At 46.2% G+C, this 19,406-nt stretch overlaps 1 protein-coding gene across 3 annotated transcripts in view; it reads left to right on the top strand.

The window, feature by feature from the left end:
* The window catches only part of PMEPA1 (prostate transmembrane protein, androgen induced 1), a 93,289-nt gene extending 74,722 nt beyond the window's left edge, over positions 1–18,567 (top strand). The window contains exons 2-4 of one of the 3 annotated variants that reach the window (XM_048498249.1): positions 4,962–5,116; positions 15,603–15,656; positions 16,302–18,567. In XM_048498249.1, the coding sequence (XP_048354206.1) occupies positions 4,962–5,116; positions 15,603–15,656; positions 16,302–16,853 (761 nt within the window). In that variant the 3' untranslated portion in view covers positions 16,854–18,567. The remainder of the gene's footprint in view (positions 1–4,961; positions 5,117–15,602; positions 15,657–16,301) is intronic. The other 2 variants (XM_048498250.1, XM_048498251.1) reach the window with 2 other exon arrangements.
* Positions 18,568–19,406: the final 839 nt, after the last annotated feature.

Below are 19,406 nucleotides of genomic sequence, written 5' to 3'. Positions count from 1 at the left end.
ACGGCCATGTTCCGTCTATCCCCACACAAGTTATTTAAAAAACTGCCACAGGAATGGAGGGACGAAGGTGGCGTTTTTTGATTGGCCAGCTGTACGCATGCCCGAAACACTCAGCTGTGATTGGTTGAATGGGGGACTCCTGGCACCAGAGATTCCGCACTTTACTGGAATCGAGCTGAGTTCGAGCGTGGTTCCCTGAAAAAGTAGTAGTTCCCAACTGGAGTTGGAAATTTGACCGTTACACAGGGCGAAGCTGGTACAAAACCACGTCGATCCCAGTGGTTGTGCGGAGCACTTAGGTTGAACGCAGCTCGAACTTAGGTCAATAACCCAAGTGTGGAATTGACCCCGGATTCTACTTCTGACCCAGTGCCAAGGCCAGGCCACTCGGTGTCCTAGAGCACAAGGAAAACTATTCCACCTAATATTGTAGGAAATTGTCCTATGTGTACCTCTTAGATCTATAATGCAGCCTCATTTGGAATACTCTGTGCAGTCTGCGTCTGAAAAAGGACATCGCAGAGCTGGAAAAAATACAGAAGAAGAGAACCAAGGCGATTAATGGACTGGAGCATTTTAGGGGTGCCGGATTCTCCCTAGCAACCAGGTGTAGGTTGGACTTGCCAGCAGGAAAACCAGGCCTAGACCTATGTCACTGGTAACGTGGCAATATCACTTCTGGAGTGCAGTGGAAGTGACATCATCATATCAGCAGGATCACTTTGGTATTGGGGCAAAAACTGTATGGGAGAAGGCATTTTTACCATAAAGTTTTTGCCCAAATACTAGAGGGTCCCTGCATTGCTGGTGGTGTGGTGACATCACATCCAGAGTACACTGAAAGTTCACATATATGCAGAATATAGGTTGCCAAACCTCTGCCCCCAACCCTTGAGAGATTTCTGAGGCAGAACCTGGGAGAGGATCACACCTGATCCTGAATTGACTTTTTCATCTGGATTACTTTCTAGGAGTTACCCCATATTTATACCAAATAAGCAGAGATTGAGGTGGATTCCTAGGCAGTAGCCTGAAAGTTACATTACTTCTCGGTCAGATGCCCTTTTTTCTCCTGCCGCAAACATCAGAGGTGGCAGGGAATTCCCTACTGGAGGCAAGCAAATGGTCACCCAAAGGATGAATGTGAATGCGCTGTAGTATGTGAAATGGTTGACTAAAACACGCTGGAAAAGACGTGTCGCAGTGCTTTCCACGGGTCAACAGTCACACAGCCAGCCTGAATCACTCCATTTGACTCGTCAAAAGAATATGTGCATTTGTGCCATATGAACTACATGCTACGTACCCATGGCTACGTATCAGTGTTAATCTAGGGCAGTGGTGGCGAGCCTTTGGCACTCCAGATGTCATGGACTACAATTCCCACCAGCCCCTGCCAGCATGGCCAATTGGCCGTGCTGGCAGGGGCTGATGGGAATTGTAGTCCATAACATCTGGTGTGCCAAAGGTTCGCCACCACAGATCTAGGGTGTACCACAATACACACACCTTCCCAGCCCTCCCACTTCCATCTGTGAGACTGTCGTGCGAATACGGATTCTTCCATCCTGCAGTTACGGTGTCTGAGGCTGAACCCTGGCTCTGGATTGCAACCTTGGTCGTTTCCCAGCAAAACCCCTTGAGCCTTGCTTAATAGCACACGTGAGGGAAATCCATACTGCGTTCGACTTGAGGTGAGCCTCTGTCTTTGGCAGCATTAATTTGCATACCGGCAAGAGTCTGCTTGCAGAATAGACCCTCTGAAGGCAGAGTCCACAGGGGAATAACAGTTTTGGAGGACAGCTAGTTCGGTCTGCCATTGAACAGCTAGCTTTGAGTCCGGTAGCATCTTCAAAACCATCAAGTTTTCGAGGTATAAGCTTTCGAGAGCTTTCAAAGCCTTCTGATATCTGATGAAGGGAGCTTGGAGTCACAAAAGTGAATACCCTGAAAATCCTGTTGGTCTCTAAGGTGCTACTGGACTCGAAACTGGGGAATAATAGTATCTTTCAAACGATAGCAGGGTATCTTTTCCATCTCAGTCATTCCCACACTCTGAAGCCCTGGGTAGAACTATATCCTCCCAACCGCAGCTGTGTGCGTGCCGAACGTTTCCACCTCCTCCGGCTAAACCAAAGTTAACCTGTTTGCTTTTGTGTTTCTTTGGCAGCTTCAGTTGTTTATAGCCCCCCCCCCCCTTCTTTTTTTGCAATGCACTTCTGTGCCAGCTCCAGCCATTCAAACTACTCCTGCCAGCTGGCTGAGCGGAGCACTGAATTAAATTACGTCTGGAAGTCTGGTATGTGGATGCCACTGGGAATGGCCTGGAATCAGCAGCAGGTTAAGAAAAGCCTGGGTAGCCCCCCCCCCCCCCGCCCAATGGAAGAGTGAGACTTTGTTATTAATCAGCTGTGTGTCATCCGGTGACTTTGCTGGGCACAGAAGGGACAGATAGTGAGCAGAGAGGACAACTTCTAGTTGGGATTTGGGGGGGGGGGGCAGCCATGGGGCTCATGATGCACGATCCAGAAGACTTCTGTGCGGTTGATAAGCATTTCCCAAAGTCTCGATGTCAACAAGAGCATCAGCTCGAAGGTTGATCAACTGAAGCTTTAGTGTGATTAGACTAAAAGTTTGGGATGGGGGGTGGATTGGAGGGTGAAGAGGATGCTAGAAATCCTGAGCCCTCTTTCAGTGGAGGATCCAGGTCAAGGTCAGAAGGTCCCCTGAACAAGTGTTCAGCACTTGGTTGAGAAATCAAAGTAAAGGCCAAGTCCACCATTTCTGATCCGTGCAGTGGTAGGATCCAAAATTTTTTAGTAACAGGTTCCCATGGTGGTGGGATTCAAACAGTGGCGTAGTGCCAATGGGGCTGGGCGGGGCACGACGGGGGCGTGGCCGGGCATTCTGGTAGTGGGGCATTAATAATTTCTCTGTTACTTTAAAAAAAAGTTCCTAATTTCGAGCTGGTATCTTTCTGTCCATAATTTAAACTCATTATAGCAAGCCCTATTGTCTACTGCCAACAGAAACAACTACTTCTCCTCTAATTGACTGCCTGTCAAATACTTAATACTTTCAAATAATTTTGTTTCTAGAAATCAAAAGAAGGATACTTTCCTTAAACAAGGAACTTTACCATATTACTAAAACATGTTTTTAAAACAGCCCAACAGAGGGAGAATGTATCCCGTTTTTCTAGCCTTTCACTAACCAGCCACATAGGGAAATGGGAATACAGGACTTTTATGATTTTTTGGACCTAATGGAATTTCTAACGGAAAAGCAGACCCAATTAGTAACCCCCTCTCGGCACACACAAATAATTAGTAACCCACTCTCGGGAACTGGTGAGAACCTGCTGGATCCCACCTCTGAATCCGCGTGAGGAGACATGAAGAGGAACATCTAAGCTCTCCTGGTATAACACTTTCTCTTTGCCTGTGTTAACACTGGATAACCTATTTTTTCCAGCCAACATGCAATGAGATTTTTATTTATCATTTGTTTGCATACCTGCCTCAGGGTGGCTCACAGCACAACACAATAACAATGAATTAGGACTATTAAAACCCCAACAGATACATTTGATACATTACACGTGAGCCATGAAAAGATAGCACATTAAAATGTGCCAATCCATTTTGACTGAACAGCTCCTATCAGTTCACTAAACTTGGGTCAATTGAAGGGCCCACAGGGGCAACCTGTTATGGAGAGGGCTTAAATCAGGGGTCTCCAACCTTTTTGAGCTTGTAGGCACCTATGGAATTCTGGGACAGTGCAGTGACCACCGCCACAAAATGGCTGCCACAGGAGAGACAGCCAGCCACAAAACTGTTGTATCACCTTACCTTCAGTCGCACAATGAAGATCCTTGTGACATGACAGCTGCTGCCAAAGAAACATTTTTTAAAAATCTATATAGCCAATCAGCACCTTGCTAGTCAAAGCCCCCGGCCCCACTCACTTTCCAAACACTTAGTGGGTTTTCAGAAAGGTACTGGTGGGCGCCAAGTGCCAGGGGCATCACGTTGGCAATCCCTGTATGTTTGACATACAGTGACCACGAAGCTGACCATACACCTGACCCCTTCAGGTTCCACTGAATTGTCATTCCTTCTGGCTTTGTGGGTTGGGGAGAAAAGCAACTTTACGAATCAGTCCATACCTGGAGACTGCATGGGGGTATTCAGTTGATATCGCTTGGGTTTTGTTTAACCTGACGTGTAGTTTTAGCAGTGTATCAGTAGCTGAAAAATAGATGACACCAAACTGAGCTAGAGTTTGTCAGAATAAAGTTAACCCTTGGCTAGTTTTAACCTGGTTTGATGTTGATTCTGCCTACCCTCCCCCCACTACCACCATCACCCCACCCTGGCCGCCTGTCTAGATTTCAATGTTTTGCTCAATATTTGAATTCTTCGAAGGCTCTGACTCCCATACCCACCTTTTCTCTGGGAAAAATGGTCGCAGTTCCTCGTCTTACTTTGATAATTTGCAGACCCTATTGGCCATTTGTCTTGTATCCACTTTCCATAGCTCAGACTCCAGATCTGAGAGCTTGTGTAGTGGTTAAGAGCAGTGGTATTTAATCTGGAGAACTGGGTTTGATTCCCCACTCCTCCACATGAGCAGCAAACTTTAATCTGGAGAACCAGGTGTTTCGTTGCGCCTCCGCATGAAACTTGTTGGGTGACCTTGGGCCAGTCACAGTTCTCTTCAGAATTTTCTCAGCCCTGCTTACCCCACAAGGTATCTGTTGTGGAGAGAAGAAGGGGAGAAGTTTTTGGAAGCTACTTTGAGAATTCTTATTTGTCCTCTCCTCTTCTTGTCCCCTCAGAGTGTTTTGTTGACGTATCTCTGCTTTGCATCACAACTCTGCTGTAATGTTCTATTGAGTGCGTTTTCTTACCCAGGCGGTTCAAGAATGCTGACTCCCTCTTCTCTTTTTCTTGCAGCCGAGTTGGAGTTTGTACAGATAATCATAATCGTGGTGGTAATGATGGTGATGGTGGTGGTCATCACGTGTCTGCTGAACCACTACAAACTCTCTGCGCGGTCCTTCATTAATCGGCACAGCCAAGGGCGGAGGAGAGAGGAAAACCTATCATCAGTAAGTAGCCTGCTCTGCTCCTGTCTCTTTTCTCGGGGGGCACCCTCCTTGATCCTCTTCAAACTGGTTGTGGTGGGCTTTCTGGGCTGTGTGGCCGTGGTCTGGTAGATCTTGTTCCTAACGTTTCACCTGCATCTGTGGCTGGTATCTTCAGAGGTGTATCACAGAGAGAAGTCTGTTACACACTGTGTCCAGCGTGAAGGGAATGTTTGGTGGGGTATATATTGTCCATGTCCCGGGGTGAGGAACTAGTCAGTAAGTGTTTGGGTGGAACTGGCTAATCAAATCCCCAGTGGAAATTATCTGAGAGCCTGCATGGTGTGGGCTCTTACCAATCAGTAAGTGTTTGGGTGGAACACTTACTGATTGGTTCCCCACCCTGGGACATGAACAATATATACCATAACAAGATCTACCAATACCAATAAACAAGATCTACCAGACCACGACCACACAGCCCAGAAAACCCACAACAACCAGTTGAATCCGGTCATGAAAGCCTTCGACAATACTTCTTCAAATTGTTCACTGTTTACCTACTGCTTTTACAATCTTGAAGGTGTGAGATGGTCTGGTTTTGATACCCTTCTCACCACTGTTTGGACTAAGGTGGCCACCTCCAAGTGGCAGCTATACAGAGGCTAGTTCACCTGGAAACAAGTGATCGCTCTGGGAAGTGGCGTCTATGGCATTATCCCATTCTCAAAGCCAGTCCTCCTCAAGTTCCACCGTCAAAACCTCCAGGTATTTCACAACCTGGCACTGGCAGCCTTAAGAAAGATGGATGCTGGGTGAGGGACACAATGGAATCAGTGCTGTGTCAATGCTGTGATGTCTCTTCTGATACCAACCCAGAGGGGACATCACTGGGTCAGGGCAGTGCTAGAGTTTTTTTTCCTACAATGGCTGGAGGTACTCTTGATGCTGATGCTTACTCTCCAGCTGTTTCTTGTTAGTTGAGACAATATGTTGGGGGGGGATGGGTGGTGGTTGGGTGGCCGGGTTGCCTCTTCGGGCCACCGGATTAGTTGTGCTGGGAAGGTCCCCTCGACTGATCCCGCTTCCTATGGTCCTGGTCTTGTTATGCATACATCAGCCATATGCAACTGCCTGGTAATCCATTGTCAACATGGACTGCAAGAAGACAGAAGAAGAGGCAGAAGAGTTTGGATTTATGCCCCACTTTTGTAAACTGTAAGGAGTCCCAAAATGGCTTACAAATTCCCTCTCTTCCTCTCTCCCCAACAAACACCCTTGTGGGAGGGGCTGAGAGAGTTTGAAGAGAACTGTGACAGGCCCAAGGTCAGCCAGCAGGCTTCATGTGCAGGAATGACTAATCAAAACCAGTTTTCCAGATTAGAGTCTGCCGCTCTTTACCAGTAGACCATGCTGACTGTAAAAGAAAAAATGACAACTCTATGATTGGGTGTCTCAAACAAGCAGCAGAAATACAAGCAGGGCAGAGTCGTGAGGAGATAGTTCGAAGCTGCAGGCGAGGGATGCACTTTTATATTTACATCTTTTTTGTCCTGTCTATCTCCCCAATGGTGATCCAAAAAGAGGCATACGTCATTCTCCTCTCCTCCATTACAACAACCCAGTGAGGTAGGTTAGCTTGAGAGTGCATGACTGGCCCAAGGTCATCCAACCAGTTTCCACTGGGGATTTGAACCTGGATCTCACCTGTAAAATACTTCCTGCAAGGAGAAAATTAGCTCATCATGGATCAATGCCCTAAGTCGCCCTTTTTCTTACCTGTGAGAGTACTCAGAAATGTGATTTCTACTTTCCTTGAACATTCATTTTCCCATTCATTTTTCTTCGCATCCATAGGAAGCAATACCAAAGTTCTGTGCATCCACCGGAAACTTCACCACTCAAGGAGTAATATCTTGATTTTTTTCCCCCCGAGGGGGTTTCTTCTCCCCGCCTTTTTTTTTAGCAAGTTATGGCAACCAAGCTACAGATTGGTGCTTTTCTCCTGTAAAGGATGGAAAAGCTCCCCCTAGTGCACAAACCAAAAATTGCAGCCCTAGTCACATTTCACATATTTATTTAGTTATACACACACACAAACCTCTCTATTAATTTTATTTATGTTATGGAACCAGCTGTTTTTGAGCTCCATGCTTTCTGCAAATTGTCACTGGCTGCAGCTGTTCTGTTTTGCATTTATATACATCATCCATAAGTTAGGGCCCAAATTTGCTTTGTTTTTCTTTTCCATTTCTATCCCTTTCATTTCCTCTTCTATTTCTGTCCCTTTTACTTGATGCTAGTGTGGTGTGGTAGTTAAGAGCATTGGATTCTAATCTGGAGAACCAGGTTTAATTCCTCACTTTTACACATGAAGCCTGCTGGGTCACCTTGGGCCAGTCACAGTTCTCTCAGAACTCGCTCAACCTCACCTACCACACCAGGTGTCTGTTGTGGGGAGAGGAAGGGATTGTGATTATAAGCTGATTTGAGATTCCTTGAAGTAGAAAAGGTGCCGGGGGTGGGGGTGGGGGGGTATAAAAACCAATTCTCCTTTTTTTGCTTCTACTTCTTTTTCTTTTGGTATGAATTTTTTTGCAGATGTTACTCTATACTGTAAACTGCCTTAAATACAGTGGTAGAAAGGTAGAATATAAATATATTGAAGAAGTTAACATGGTGTACTCTCCGAACAAAAATTTCAGCAGAAGGTTTTGAGAGGCCTCCGGCATTCTATTTTCGGGTCTGCATGCGTTTTCCTCCTCCTTTTAGATGTGTGCAAAAATCAAATGTAGGAACTTGATAGGCCGCCAGTACCTTTGATAAAGAACACAGTCTTCAGACTGGCTTGCAAACTTTTGCATCAGACGAGGTTGTTCTCCGGTACATCACGTTATGTCTTTGCACGGTATAATGCGGTAGGAGACTGGCATGCTGGCATCTCCTAAAAGTCTGACACACAATAGTTTGTCTTTTCTTTTGGCGGAAAACTATATATATCTCAATAGACGGATATATAGACAGATGGATATGAAAGCTGAAAGTTCGTGGTTAGAGTGTCAAACTAGAACAGGGGCCTGCAACCTGCGGCTCTCCAGATGTTCATAGACGACAAATCCCATCAGCTCCTGCCAGCCTGGCCAATTGGAATTGTAGTCCATGAACATCTGGAGAGCAGCAGGTTGCAGACCCCTGGACTAGAATCTGGGAGACCCACTTTCAAATACCAGCTCTGCCATGGAAGGTTGCTGGGTGATCTTGGGCCTGTTACAGATGCTTATCCTAACCTTCCTCCCGGGCTTGTTCTGAGGGTATAAAGCAGGAGAGGGAAGACCAATTTAAGCCACTCTAGGTCCCCATTGGGGAGAGTGGCTGATTCCCTGACCTTGATGGCACAGGATAGCCTGAACTCATTAGATCTCAGAAGCTAAGCTGGGTCGACCTTGGTTGGTGTTTAGATGGGAGACCACCAAAGAAGTCCAGGGTTGCTACACAGAGGCAGAACATGGCAAACCACCTCTGTTCATCTCTTGGCTTGGAAACCCCTGAGGGGATAGTCCTAAGTCAGCTGCAACTCTAAAAAGTTGAGCCGCTCTCAGGGAAGTGAGAGAGTAATGGTGGTGAGGGTATTGGAGAGATTAGGCTGTTTTAAATTCATCCACTCTGGCATAAACGTCATTGGATGCTCTTTGGCTGGTCATACATACTCAGTCTAACAAAGCTATGCTTTGGGTAACATGAAGAAGGGACAACCATCTACGCCGCTCCTTGGAAGAAGGGGAGGATAATATTTTACTAAACAGATCTACTTTTCAGGCTTTGTTTACAAGCATGTGTTTCCAGTGGCGGCAAGAGCTTCATGAGAACATACCTCTCCAGTACTAAAAGAACATCCACTTTGTTTCTGAGCATCCTTCAAGTTACCAATGCTTGCCATTTGAAGTGCTAAATGTCTTGGAACCAGAAATCTTGAAGGGCCACTCAGCTCCCTGTTAAAACCTGCTATCCAGATCATTTTCAGAATTGCTGTTCTGTAAGCAAGCTTGGTGGCTTCAAAAGAAGGGATTTTTTTCCTATGACAATGGCTTCATAGAGTTGGACGGGGCCAATAAAGGTCATCTAGTCCAACCCTCTGCTTGATGCAGGATCAGCCTAATACGTCCCTGACGAGTATTCATCCAACCGCTGCGTGAAGACTGCCAGTGAGGGAGAGCTCTCCACCTCCCTAGGCAGCTGATTCCACCACTAAACTACAATGGAACCTCGGTTTTCGTTGCCATTGGTTTTTCGTCGGTTTCGGTTTTCGTCGATCCATTCCCTGAAAACGTCGTCTCGGTTTTCATGGTTTGCTTCGGTTTTCGTCGGCGTGCGCACGCTATTTTTCTAGAGCCCATTATACTTCTTTAAAAAATGAACTTTATTACTGGTATATATAGATAAATGGACACACATACAGCCCAGCAGTCATTCTCCTATTCCTCTGAGGTTAGGTGCCCAAGTGAAAATATGTTTGGTCAGGCGCGTGGCAACCAAGTAGTGTTTTTAACAGCTCTATTACTTTTCCCCTCCTCTGACTGCTTTTTAACTGCAGCTATTTAGGATTATATTTTTAAGTTGCTTTATTGGTTGTCAAGATTATTGGGCATTTTATAATTTTTATTGGCCTTAGGAAATTTTTTTTAAATTTTTAAATGGTGTTTTTGAGCTGCTCTGGAGAAATTTAGTTACGTGGGAGTCTGAAACATCTGTGATATTTTTTAAAAAATGTTTGTCTGTGACATTGTTCTGATCTTTGCTTTTAGATTCAAAAAGATCTAAAGTTGGCTCTGGAATCTGATCAGTTTTAAAAGGGGAGGGGGGGTCTGATGGTTGCATGCACAGAGAAAATAGATGTCCTGCGACTTTGTTTTCCCAACTGCTTGCCCCCCATCCGCCTCCACCCACTCCCACCCTCCTCACTGGAGGATTCAGACTGACATCAGCTATGCTCCACAGACCTGGATCAGCAGATGGGGCCCCACAATGATTTAGCCCACTGTCAAATTAAATATAAACCGCCAAGCATACGGCAGTGACACACTCACCAATTAGTAAACCTTCCCAACGGGATGCTGCAAAATAAACATTTGCGTGTCTCTCAGTTCTTCCCTTTTCTGCCCATTGGTTTGGACGTTTGTCAGGCAAGGCCTCCGAGCCAGCCAAGTTGGGTTCCTTGTGTCTCAAACCCAGCTGCCTCGCTTTAGGGCTGGCTTGCGCTTTCCCAGGCAGAAGTCTTCTTCACGTTATGGGAAGAGACGGACTGAGCCCCTTCAGAGGGAGCCAAACAGCGTTGCCGCGCAGGCAGTAAAATGTGAGCAGGGCGGTTGTGGTTAGCTCCCCTGGGCCAGCTAAGCCCTTGAACGTCCACAAATGCATACCCTCAAAAGCCACAACTGTTGGTACGAAAACAGCACTGGGTGGAATTCTGTGGAGGAGAGAGGCAGGATCGGAGAGCTGCTCGGTTCCTGAAGCAGAAGTCACTTCTCTGTGGATTTAAGCACCTCCTTTGCATGTGAAACTCCGGGTTCAGCTGAAAGAACCAGGTAGCCAATGATGTGAAAGACATTGGCCCAAGTCCCTGAAGAGCTGCCACCAGTCATAACAGAAAATGATCATGGCTTGATACAAGCTCAGTGTGATGCAGGAAAAGACTGTGTGAGCTGACTCAGGATAAGGCTGTTTCCCAAGCTCATTTAAGAGGTCAAGGGCTGCTTTTGTGGCTTGCCATCTTTAGCCCCTCACGGAATCTGCCTTCTGCTCTGTCTGGCCCCTCGCTGGGGATGATTGGGAAGACCCTTGAATCTTGAACGTGGCGTCAGCTGCCGTAGTAGCATGCTCACCTGTGTCATGTGCTGTCAAGTCATTTCAGACTTTTAGAACATAAGAACATAAGAACTGGCCTGCTGGATCAGACCAGAGTCCATCTAGTCCAGCACTCTGCTACTCGCAGTGGCCCACCAGGTGCCTTTGGGAAAGCCTCCGCGTGCAGGGAGGGTGGAAAGCAATGGCTTGCTGCTGCTGCTGCTCCTGAGCACCTGGTCTGCTAAGGCATTTGCAATCTCAGATCAAAGAGGATCAAGATTGGTAGCCATAGATCGACTTCTCCTCCATAAATATGTCCAAGCCCTTTTTAAAGCTATCCAGGTCAGTGGCCATCATCACCTCCTGTGGCAGCATATTCCAAACACCAATCACACATTGCGTGAAGAAGTGTTTCCTTTTATTAGTCCTAATTCTTCCCCCCAGCATTTTCAGTGTATGCCCCCGGTTCTAGTATTGTGAGAAAGAGAGAAAAATTTCTCTCTGTCAACATTTTCTACCCCATGCATAATTTTTTAGACTTCAGTCATATCCCCCCTCAGACGTCTCCTCTCCAAACTAAAGAGTCCCAAACGCTGCAGCCTCTCCTCATAAGGAAAGTGCTCCAATCCCTCAATCATCCTCGTTGCCCTTCTCTGCACTTTTTCTATCTCTTCAATATCCTTTTTGAGATGTGGCGACCAGAACTGAATGCAGTACTTGCCATCCCTATGAATTAATGGCCTCCAAAACATCCTGTCATCAACAGCTTTGCTCAGGTCTTGCAAACTGAGGGTCATGGTTTTCTCGACTGAGCCAACCCATCTCATGTTGGGTCTTCCTCTTTTCCTTCTGCCTTCAAACTTCCCTCGCGTTATTTTCTCTTCCAGAGGTTCTTGTCTTTTCATAGCATGACCCAAGTACAGTAGTCTCAGTTTGGTCATTTTGGCTTCTGGGGACATTCAGGCTGATTTGATCCAGAGCCCACGTTTGTCTTTCTGGCAGTGAAAATCACTATACCACACTTGAGAATCAGCATGATGCAGTGGCTGAGAGCAAGTGGACTCTCTAGGACCATGGTGGCGAACCTTTGGCACTCCAGATGTTATGGACTACAATTCCCATCATCCCCTGCCAGCATTGCCAATTGGCCATGCTGGCAGGGGCTGATGGGAATTGTAGTCCATAACATCTGGAGTGCCAAAGGTTCGCCACCACTGCTCTAGGGAACCTGGTTTGATTCCCCATTCCTCCAAGTAAGCCTCGCTGAGCGACCTTGGGCTAGTCACAGTTCTCTCCAACCTCTCTCAGTGCCACCTACCTCACACGGTGTCTGTTGGGGGGAGAGGAAGGGAAAGGAGTTTATAAGTCCCTTTGAGTCTCCTTACAGGAGAGAAGGGAGGGGGTATACATCCAAACTCTTCTTCTCTTCCAAGCTCATATTAAACTTGAGTTTTAGTCAAATGCTTTGAGAAAACAGCCTGAAAATGTGTTCTGGATGTAAGGAAGGAACCAGATGTGGAAAAGAAAAGTACCCAGCTCTAGTCCTCCTCTCTTTCGAATACAATATGTAGCCTTTGGCTAGAGGTCCAGACCCTAGGACTCATCTTTAACCATTGGTGGGATACAAACATTTTAGTAACAGGTTCCCATGGTGGTGGGATTCAAGCTGTGGCGCAGCGCCAATGGGGCTGGACTGAGCATGACAGGGTCGTGGCCAGGCATTCCAGGGGTGGGGCATTCCTGGGCGGGGCTGTGGCAAGGACACAGCCGCTGCGCCGGTCCTTGGGCAGGAAACATATGCACGCAGGCGCAGGCTGCCACGCACACCGATGCATCTCCTGCTAAACTGCTTCAAGTTCTGTGCGCTACTGCTGAGAGGAGGGCCGTAACTAAGGCAAAAATCACGTGGCAAAATCACCAATTAGTAACCCCCCTCTACGGCACACAATAACAAATGAATTTTAGTAACCCTACTCTCAGGAACTCCTTGTGGAGAACTCATGCCTGGATCCCCACCTCTGTCTTCAACCTTAAGGTACATACCGAGGGCAAGAATATGGAAGGAAGATTTTGAGGACCTTTCCGCACATGCAGAATAATGCACTTTCAATGCACTTTGCAGCTGCGCAGAATAGCAAAATCCACTTGCTAACAGTTGTGAAAGTGGATTGGAAGTGTGTTATTCTGCATGTGCGGAAGGGGCCTTAATTTGCCAGTGGTAAAAAAGGAAGCTCTCCTATCCTGGAATGACCTTTCCTGTTTGGCCTCCTGTCAGTGTGATATAATGGTTAAGGGCAGTGAGCTAGATTCACAGGATCCAACTCACAGTTAAATGAAATCATGGCTTTACGTGACGTATGCACCGAGCCGTTGTATTGCTTGCGTCACTCCGGTGTTGGACCTGCATTAACATTCCGCATGAAATCAACTTTGGCAGTCGATTGTCGCTCGCTCCTTATCTGATGTGTAGTATTTCTGAGACAAGGCTTGCTATAAAGGGGAAGGGAGAAGGAAAGCATCTGGGCCATCTGATTTCCATATAAATCACGTCTCCCCACCCCCGCCAGTGGCATAACCGCTTTGAGGTTTGTATGCAGACTCAGAAGTTTAGAAAATCAGGGGAGAACAGACTGGCAAGGTGTTTTGTACAACATACCATTCCGCTACTATTATTAGCCTTTACAGCATCAGTTCTCTGTGCTGGCTCCTGTACGGTCCTTTTCAGATGTTCTAAATGGCTAGAATGAACATAGGTATGTGGGGAGGGGGGTCTAAGGTTACTGTAGAAAGCCTTGGTCCCAGACGATGCCCAGTCCTTCAGAAAGAGGCGAAGCAAGGGGGAAAAGCACCCGGTGCACTGGTGCGTCCCCTGCCCCGCCACCGTCCGGCCCCACCTTGGAACGTCCCCGCCACTTCCCCGGAATGCCTTCGACACGCCCCCACAGGGGCGCGCGCCCGGTGCATCGCACGCACCTCACCCCTTGGAGCTATGCCTCTGCCTTCAGACATATGCATGTGGAAGTATCTCTGCGTATACTAGTATGGAATCCTGTACAATCAGGGCTCCCTATCATAAGAACAGGGGAAGAGGCCTTCTGGATCAGGCCAGTAGTCTATCTAGTCCAGCATCTGGTCTCACACAGTGACCAGCTTGTTACTATGAAGGGCTAACAACAGGGCACAGAGGCTAAGGCCTTCTCCAGATGTTGCCTCCTGGCACTAAGAGGTTGACTGCCTGTGAACATGAAGGTTCTCTTTAATCACCATGTCTACTAGCTATAAATAAACCTGTTGTCTGTGAATCTGTCTAATCCCCTGTGACCATCACTACATACTCTGGCAGCTAATTCCACATTTCAATTGCTTGCTGTGTAAAGAAGTATTTCCTTTTGTCCATCTCGAATCTACCACCCATCAGCCTCGCTGGATGCTCTTGAGCTCAGCTTTTGGAGAGGGAGGGGAAAAAACCTTTTTGTCAGTTCTGTCAATCTTGTGCATAGTGTTTTGAATCTCTATCGTATCTCTATCATGTCTTGTGCATAATGTTATAAACTGCAATCATATCTCCTTTCATACTGTGTCTCAGATAAAGATGTTAGTATAGTCAGTTGAGGTGCAGCAGTTGAGAAAACTGTATGCTTCCACGTTAGAATATAGTCCCAAATAAATATGGGAATTACAATTCATTTTTACAAGCTGCCTTTGTCAAAACCATTATTTTGTGCGTTATTGAAACAAACACCGGAAGATATTTTTACTTTCAAATGGATGGGGAGGGGAGGGGAGGGCTAGGACCCAGGCAGAGTATTCTCCAGCAAAGAAAGTCCAGCATGTTGCCTTCAGTGGTGGAGGAATATACAACCTGCTAATATAAGGCGACCAGATTTTCACCTTTTTAAGGTGGGACCCACGCGGCCGCAGGAGCGCACTGCTTCTGGGGTGCTCCCCGGTTTCCCACCCTGTTACAGGGCGGGAACCAGAAGTACCCCAGAAGGCAGTGTGGCAGCCTTCCAAAAATCAGGACATTTAAAAAACCCCGTGGGACACGGGACAAATTGGTTAAAAGCGGGACTATCCCGCTAAAAGCAGGACGTCTGTTCACACTATGCTAATATCTTTTTGTGAGACCGAGCATAGTCATCCCTTTTTTGAAACTCACATCAGAGAGAATTGTGTGCATGCATTTCGGTGCGGTGTAGTGGTTACAATATCACACTAAGACCTAAGTTCAAATCCCCACTGTGGCATGAAGCTCCCAGGGTGACCTCGGGCCAGTCACTCCACCTCAGCTCCCTTATATGTTAAAGTATAGATGCCCAGATGAAACTTTATTTTTGGTGCCTTTTGCCTTGCTTATTCAGATAGCCACCATGCTACGCTAAGGATATGATCTCTGAACCCCAGAAGAACCTAGTTCACAAGCTCCGTTCGGCATCCCTTAAGTAGGCCCCTCCTCTGAGTCATCAGTATGAGGATGTCGAGCCTATCAGACTACCTCACAAGGCTGTTTAAAGAATTATCTAAGCATAAGTATAGGAGACATGCTGAATACTTGAAACACATTATGTAAATGCCCTATAATATATTATGCATTCAGTTGTGTGGAAGGGTGACAGCTGCTCTGAACTGAAGGAAACCTGAAACCTTTTCTTGTTCTTTCCAACTTTAGGAAGGAAGCTTGTGGCCTTCAGAAAGCACAGTGTCAGGAAGTGGCGTAACGGAGGTAGGGAGCACATTTAAAATACCTAACGCACTGTTTGTTCGCTTGCATGTGAAACGCCTGTGGTGAGGGCCAGTCGGTAATTGGCACTCAGCAGGAGATTGGTATGAGGAAGGTCCCAGGTTCCATCTCCAGGGTCTTCAGTTAAAACAGCTCTGCCTGGATCCAGGAGAGCTGCTGTCAATCTAAGCCATGCTGGCAGGTGCTGATGGGAATTGTAGTCCATAACATCTGGAGTGCCAAAGGTTCGCAGACAATACTGACCCTGATGGGCCAATGGCCTGATTCAGTGCAAGGCACTTGTACAAGGCATTTTCATGTGTTCATGTATGCATTTGTGTGACTTGAAGGGGGCACTATTGCATATGATGTGATGTCACTTCCGGGGGAAATGTGTCACTGCTCTAGGAACAGTGAAGTATCGTCGCTCTAGGAATCACTGGGAGCTCTGGTAAAACCATAGTTTCTAGTAATTCTTACAAAAGCGTAATGTCACTTCCCTGGAAGTGATGTTGCTCATTGTGATGGCATGTCTTTTCTTTTTCAAAAATTTCTCCCTCCACTTGAAGAAGTGGTGGCAGGGAAACACATCTTGACAAGCAGCCCTAGGTGCCTGATAGTCATGTTTCTCCTATCTCTTGTTTCCAGCAGCAGGTCTACACGCCAAGACCAACAGACAGGCTAGCAGTTCCATCCTTCTTACAGAGGGACCGTTTCAACAGATTCCAGCCGACCTACCCTTACATGCAGCATGAGATTGACCTGCCCCCCACCATCTCTCTATCGGACGGGGAAGAACCCCCTCCTTACCAGGGGCCCTGCACTCTGCAGCTCCGGGATCCAGAGCAGCAGATGGAACTCAACCGGGAGTCGGTCCGAGCACCTCCCAACAGAACCATCTTTGACAGTGATCTGATAGATAACTCAGTGTATGGCGGACCTTGCCCTCCCAGCAGCAACTCGGGCATCAGCGCGACCTGCTACGGGAGCAACGGCCGGATGGAAGGCCCGCCCCCCACGTACAGTGAGGTCATAGGTCATTTCCCCGGCTCGACATTTTACCAGCACCAGCAGAATAACAGCGGGATGCCCTCAATACTGGAGGGCGGCAGGCTCCATCCTCCATCTCAAATCAATAGCCTCGAGAGCACAACGGCGTGGAACAAAGATAAAGAGAAGCAAAAAGGCCACCCCTTTTAAAAAGAAAAAACAAACACTCTGCACTTCTTGTTAACCGGAGGGGGAACGATATCAAGAGACAGGGAAACGGGCGCACAGAACAAAAAACGCCCGTCTCTGCTTTGTGTAGTATAAATATTTACATGTTATGTTTGGTCTGAATGCACAAACGCCAACAAAGCTTGCAAAAAAAAAAAGATTTTTTTTCCTTTGTTGAGCTCTGTCTAGAATTTTTTATTTTTTTTTAAATGAAACCTACAGCGGTCCTCTTATTCTTTCTCCCCCCTTTGTTTTGTTTCTAGTTCAGCTGCGTGTGCGAATGCTACATTTTTAATTTTTCTTTTTTTTTTGGTTTATTTCACTTAACTTTAAAGACGAAAAATATTTGCACAAAAAACATTTGTTTAAAAGATCTGCAATATATATATATATATAAATATATATTAAAAAAATAAGAGAAACTGGTATGCGTGTTTGGGGAAGCTGGAGTATTTTTATATTAGAAGAGGCTTATTGCGGAAAAAAAGGGGGATTTTGTTGTTTGTTTGTTTTCTGAACTAGAATTAAAATATGGCAATTTTTGAGAGCCAGCTCAAAAAATGCATGTATTACATTGTAAAAAAAGAGAAGAAAAAGAAACAAAAAACATTAAAAAAACAAAAGCAGGGGTTTAGAGTTATTTATATAAATGTTGAAATTTTGCACTATTTTTTAATATAAATGTGTCAGTGCTTGTGTTGGTCAGATGCCTCTATCATGTCTAAACAAAACTGTTAAGGAAAATACATCTAAGTGAAGATTTAAAGGAGTTGTAATGGGAGGAAAAAGCCCAGAAGATTGAACCAGAACTGTTAGGAACATCACGGAAGGACTGCATCTTCTGTAAATGTTTTACTTTCCATAAGTCACATGAGCAAGTCCCAAATCTGAGCTGGTTCCATGGCAAACACTGCATGGTTGCACCTGGGGTACAGACCACCCAACTATGAAGACACTCATCGCTTCAGTTGCCAAGAGCTTTTGCATATGTAAATTGCCATTTTTTAAAAATTGGCTCCTGCCCCTCTTTATGTGTATTCTTAAAGGGGAAGGAGTCTTTCTATACATGCATTGCAACCCACACAATTGACTCAGTGTGGGTGCCTCTTCATTTTTGGGAGGGTACTTCCATATCTTTCCCAGATACCCTCATCTACGTTGCCTGTAAAATCACAGTTTTAATTTTCCCCCCCAAAGTTTTGAAAGAATGGTTATTGAAAGAACGGTTAGAAGGTTTTTGGGAAGACGATAGTTAAACCTTGCAACTTGATACTGCAAACATTAAAATGTATTCCCAGTTGCCTGGTCTTGTGGTTTCAGCAGCTTTAAGCAAGGCGTTTTTCTATCCCTTCAGAGCTGAGGAGAGTTTTGTGTGTAGACCTTTCTAAGTGCATGGAAAATTCTGCTCGGCATAGCAATGGATGGGGAATCCTTGCTTTCAGAAGAGGTTTGTGTGTGCAGCTGAGCCCCCGCGAACACAGGCATCGTGTCCTTTTGACCGAGGTTTGCAGAACCCTGAGGCCCTTAGAGGGCAATTGAACGACCCTTTTCCACAGCCACTCTCCCGCTAATTTCATGGGGACCATAAAAGTATAAGTAGCCATTAAGATGCCTTCTTTTAATGACTGAGTGATTGCTTCTAATTGTCTTTTTAATATCAGGCTAATCTGGTTCTCTTCATCAATTAAGATGATTTTTTTTTAAAAAAAGCTTCACAATCTCATAAACCTGCCTTATAAATGACTTTTTTTTTTAAAGCCCTGAAAACCTGGTTTGGGGAAGCTCAATTTCCTCTACGGTTTTAAATACTGTTCATAAACGAAGGTTGGCCAGGTGTGAAGGAGAAGGGCTCTTATGCCTTGAATCCGTGTTCGGAAAAGGGAGTCTTCATGGGTGTCCTGTAGAGCCAAGGAAATTCGCATCTCTGAAATACTTCTATGTCAGTGGTGGCAAACCTTTGGCGCTCCAGATGTTATGGACTACAACTCCCATCAGCCCCTGCCAGCATGGCCAGTTGGCTTTTGCATGTAAAATCAATTGGCCATGCTGGCAGGGGCTGATGGGAATTGTAGTCCATAACATCCAGAGTGCCAAAGGTTCGCCACCACTGTTCTATGTACATTTGCATCTGGTCACCTCATTAAGGGCCTCGCGGCCTGCACAGTTTGCAGCCTGCCAAGCTTGGACGCCCTACGAAAGGTTCTCCTAACATCCCTGATGGGTCCATGGAACTGGCTTCGTTGGGCACAGCTGGGCACAAAAACTGTTTTAAAAAATTGAATTGGGAAGGAAAGCACATGCAGACTCCGCACGTAAGCCGTACCAGCAGTCTCTGGGCTGGAGCCATCCTTACGCTCTGCGTCCATGTGGAAAGAAATGGCAACTGCCCCTTTTCTCGTCTGCCTCGGGTTGTTAACTGTGTTTTTATTTATTCTCGCCAAAGAGTCACTTGGCAAGGTGTAGATGGAAACGTTTCAGCTCCTGGGATGTACTGAAAGGTGAAAGAGTCCTGCGTGATGCTTTAGAAGCAAACCC

This window comes from Sphaerodactylus townsendi, linkage group LG05 (assembly GCF_021028975.2).
Source record: "Sphaerodactylus townsendi isolate TG3544 linkage group LG05, MPM_Stown_v2.3, whole genome shotgun sequence".
NCBI classification, from domain to species: Eukaryota; Metazoa; Chordata; class Lepidosauria; order Squamata; family Sphaerodactylidae; genus Sphaerodactylus; species Sphaerodactylus townsendi.
This window is presented reverse-complemented; position numbering and strand designations above follow the sequence as displayed.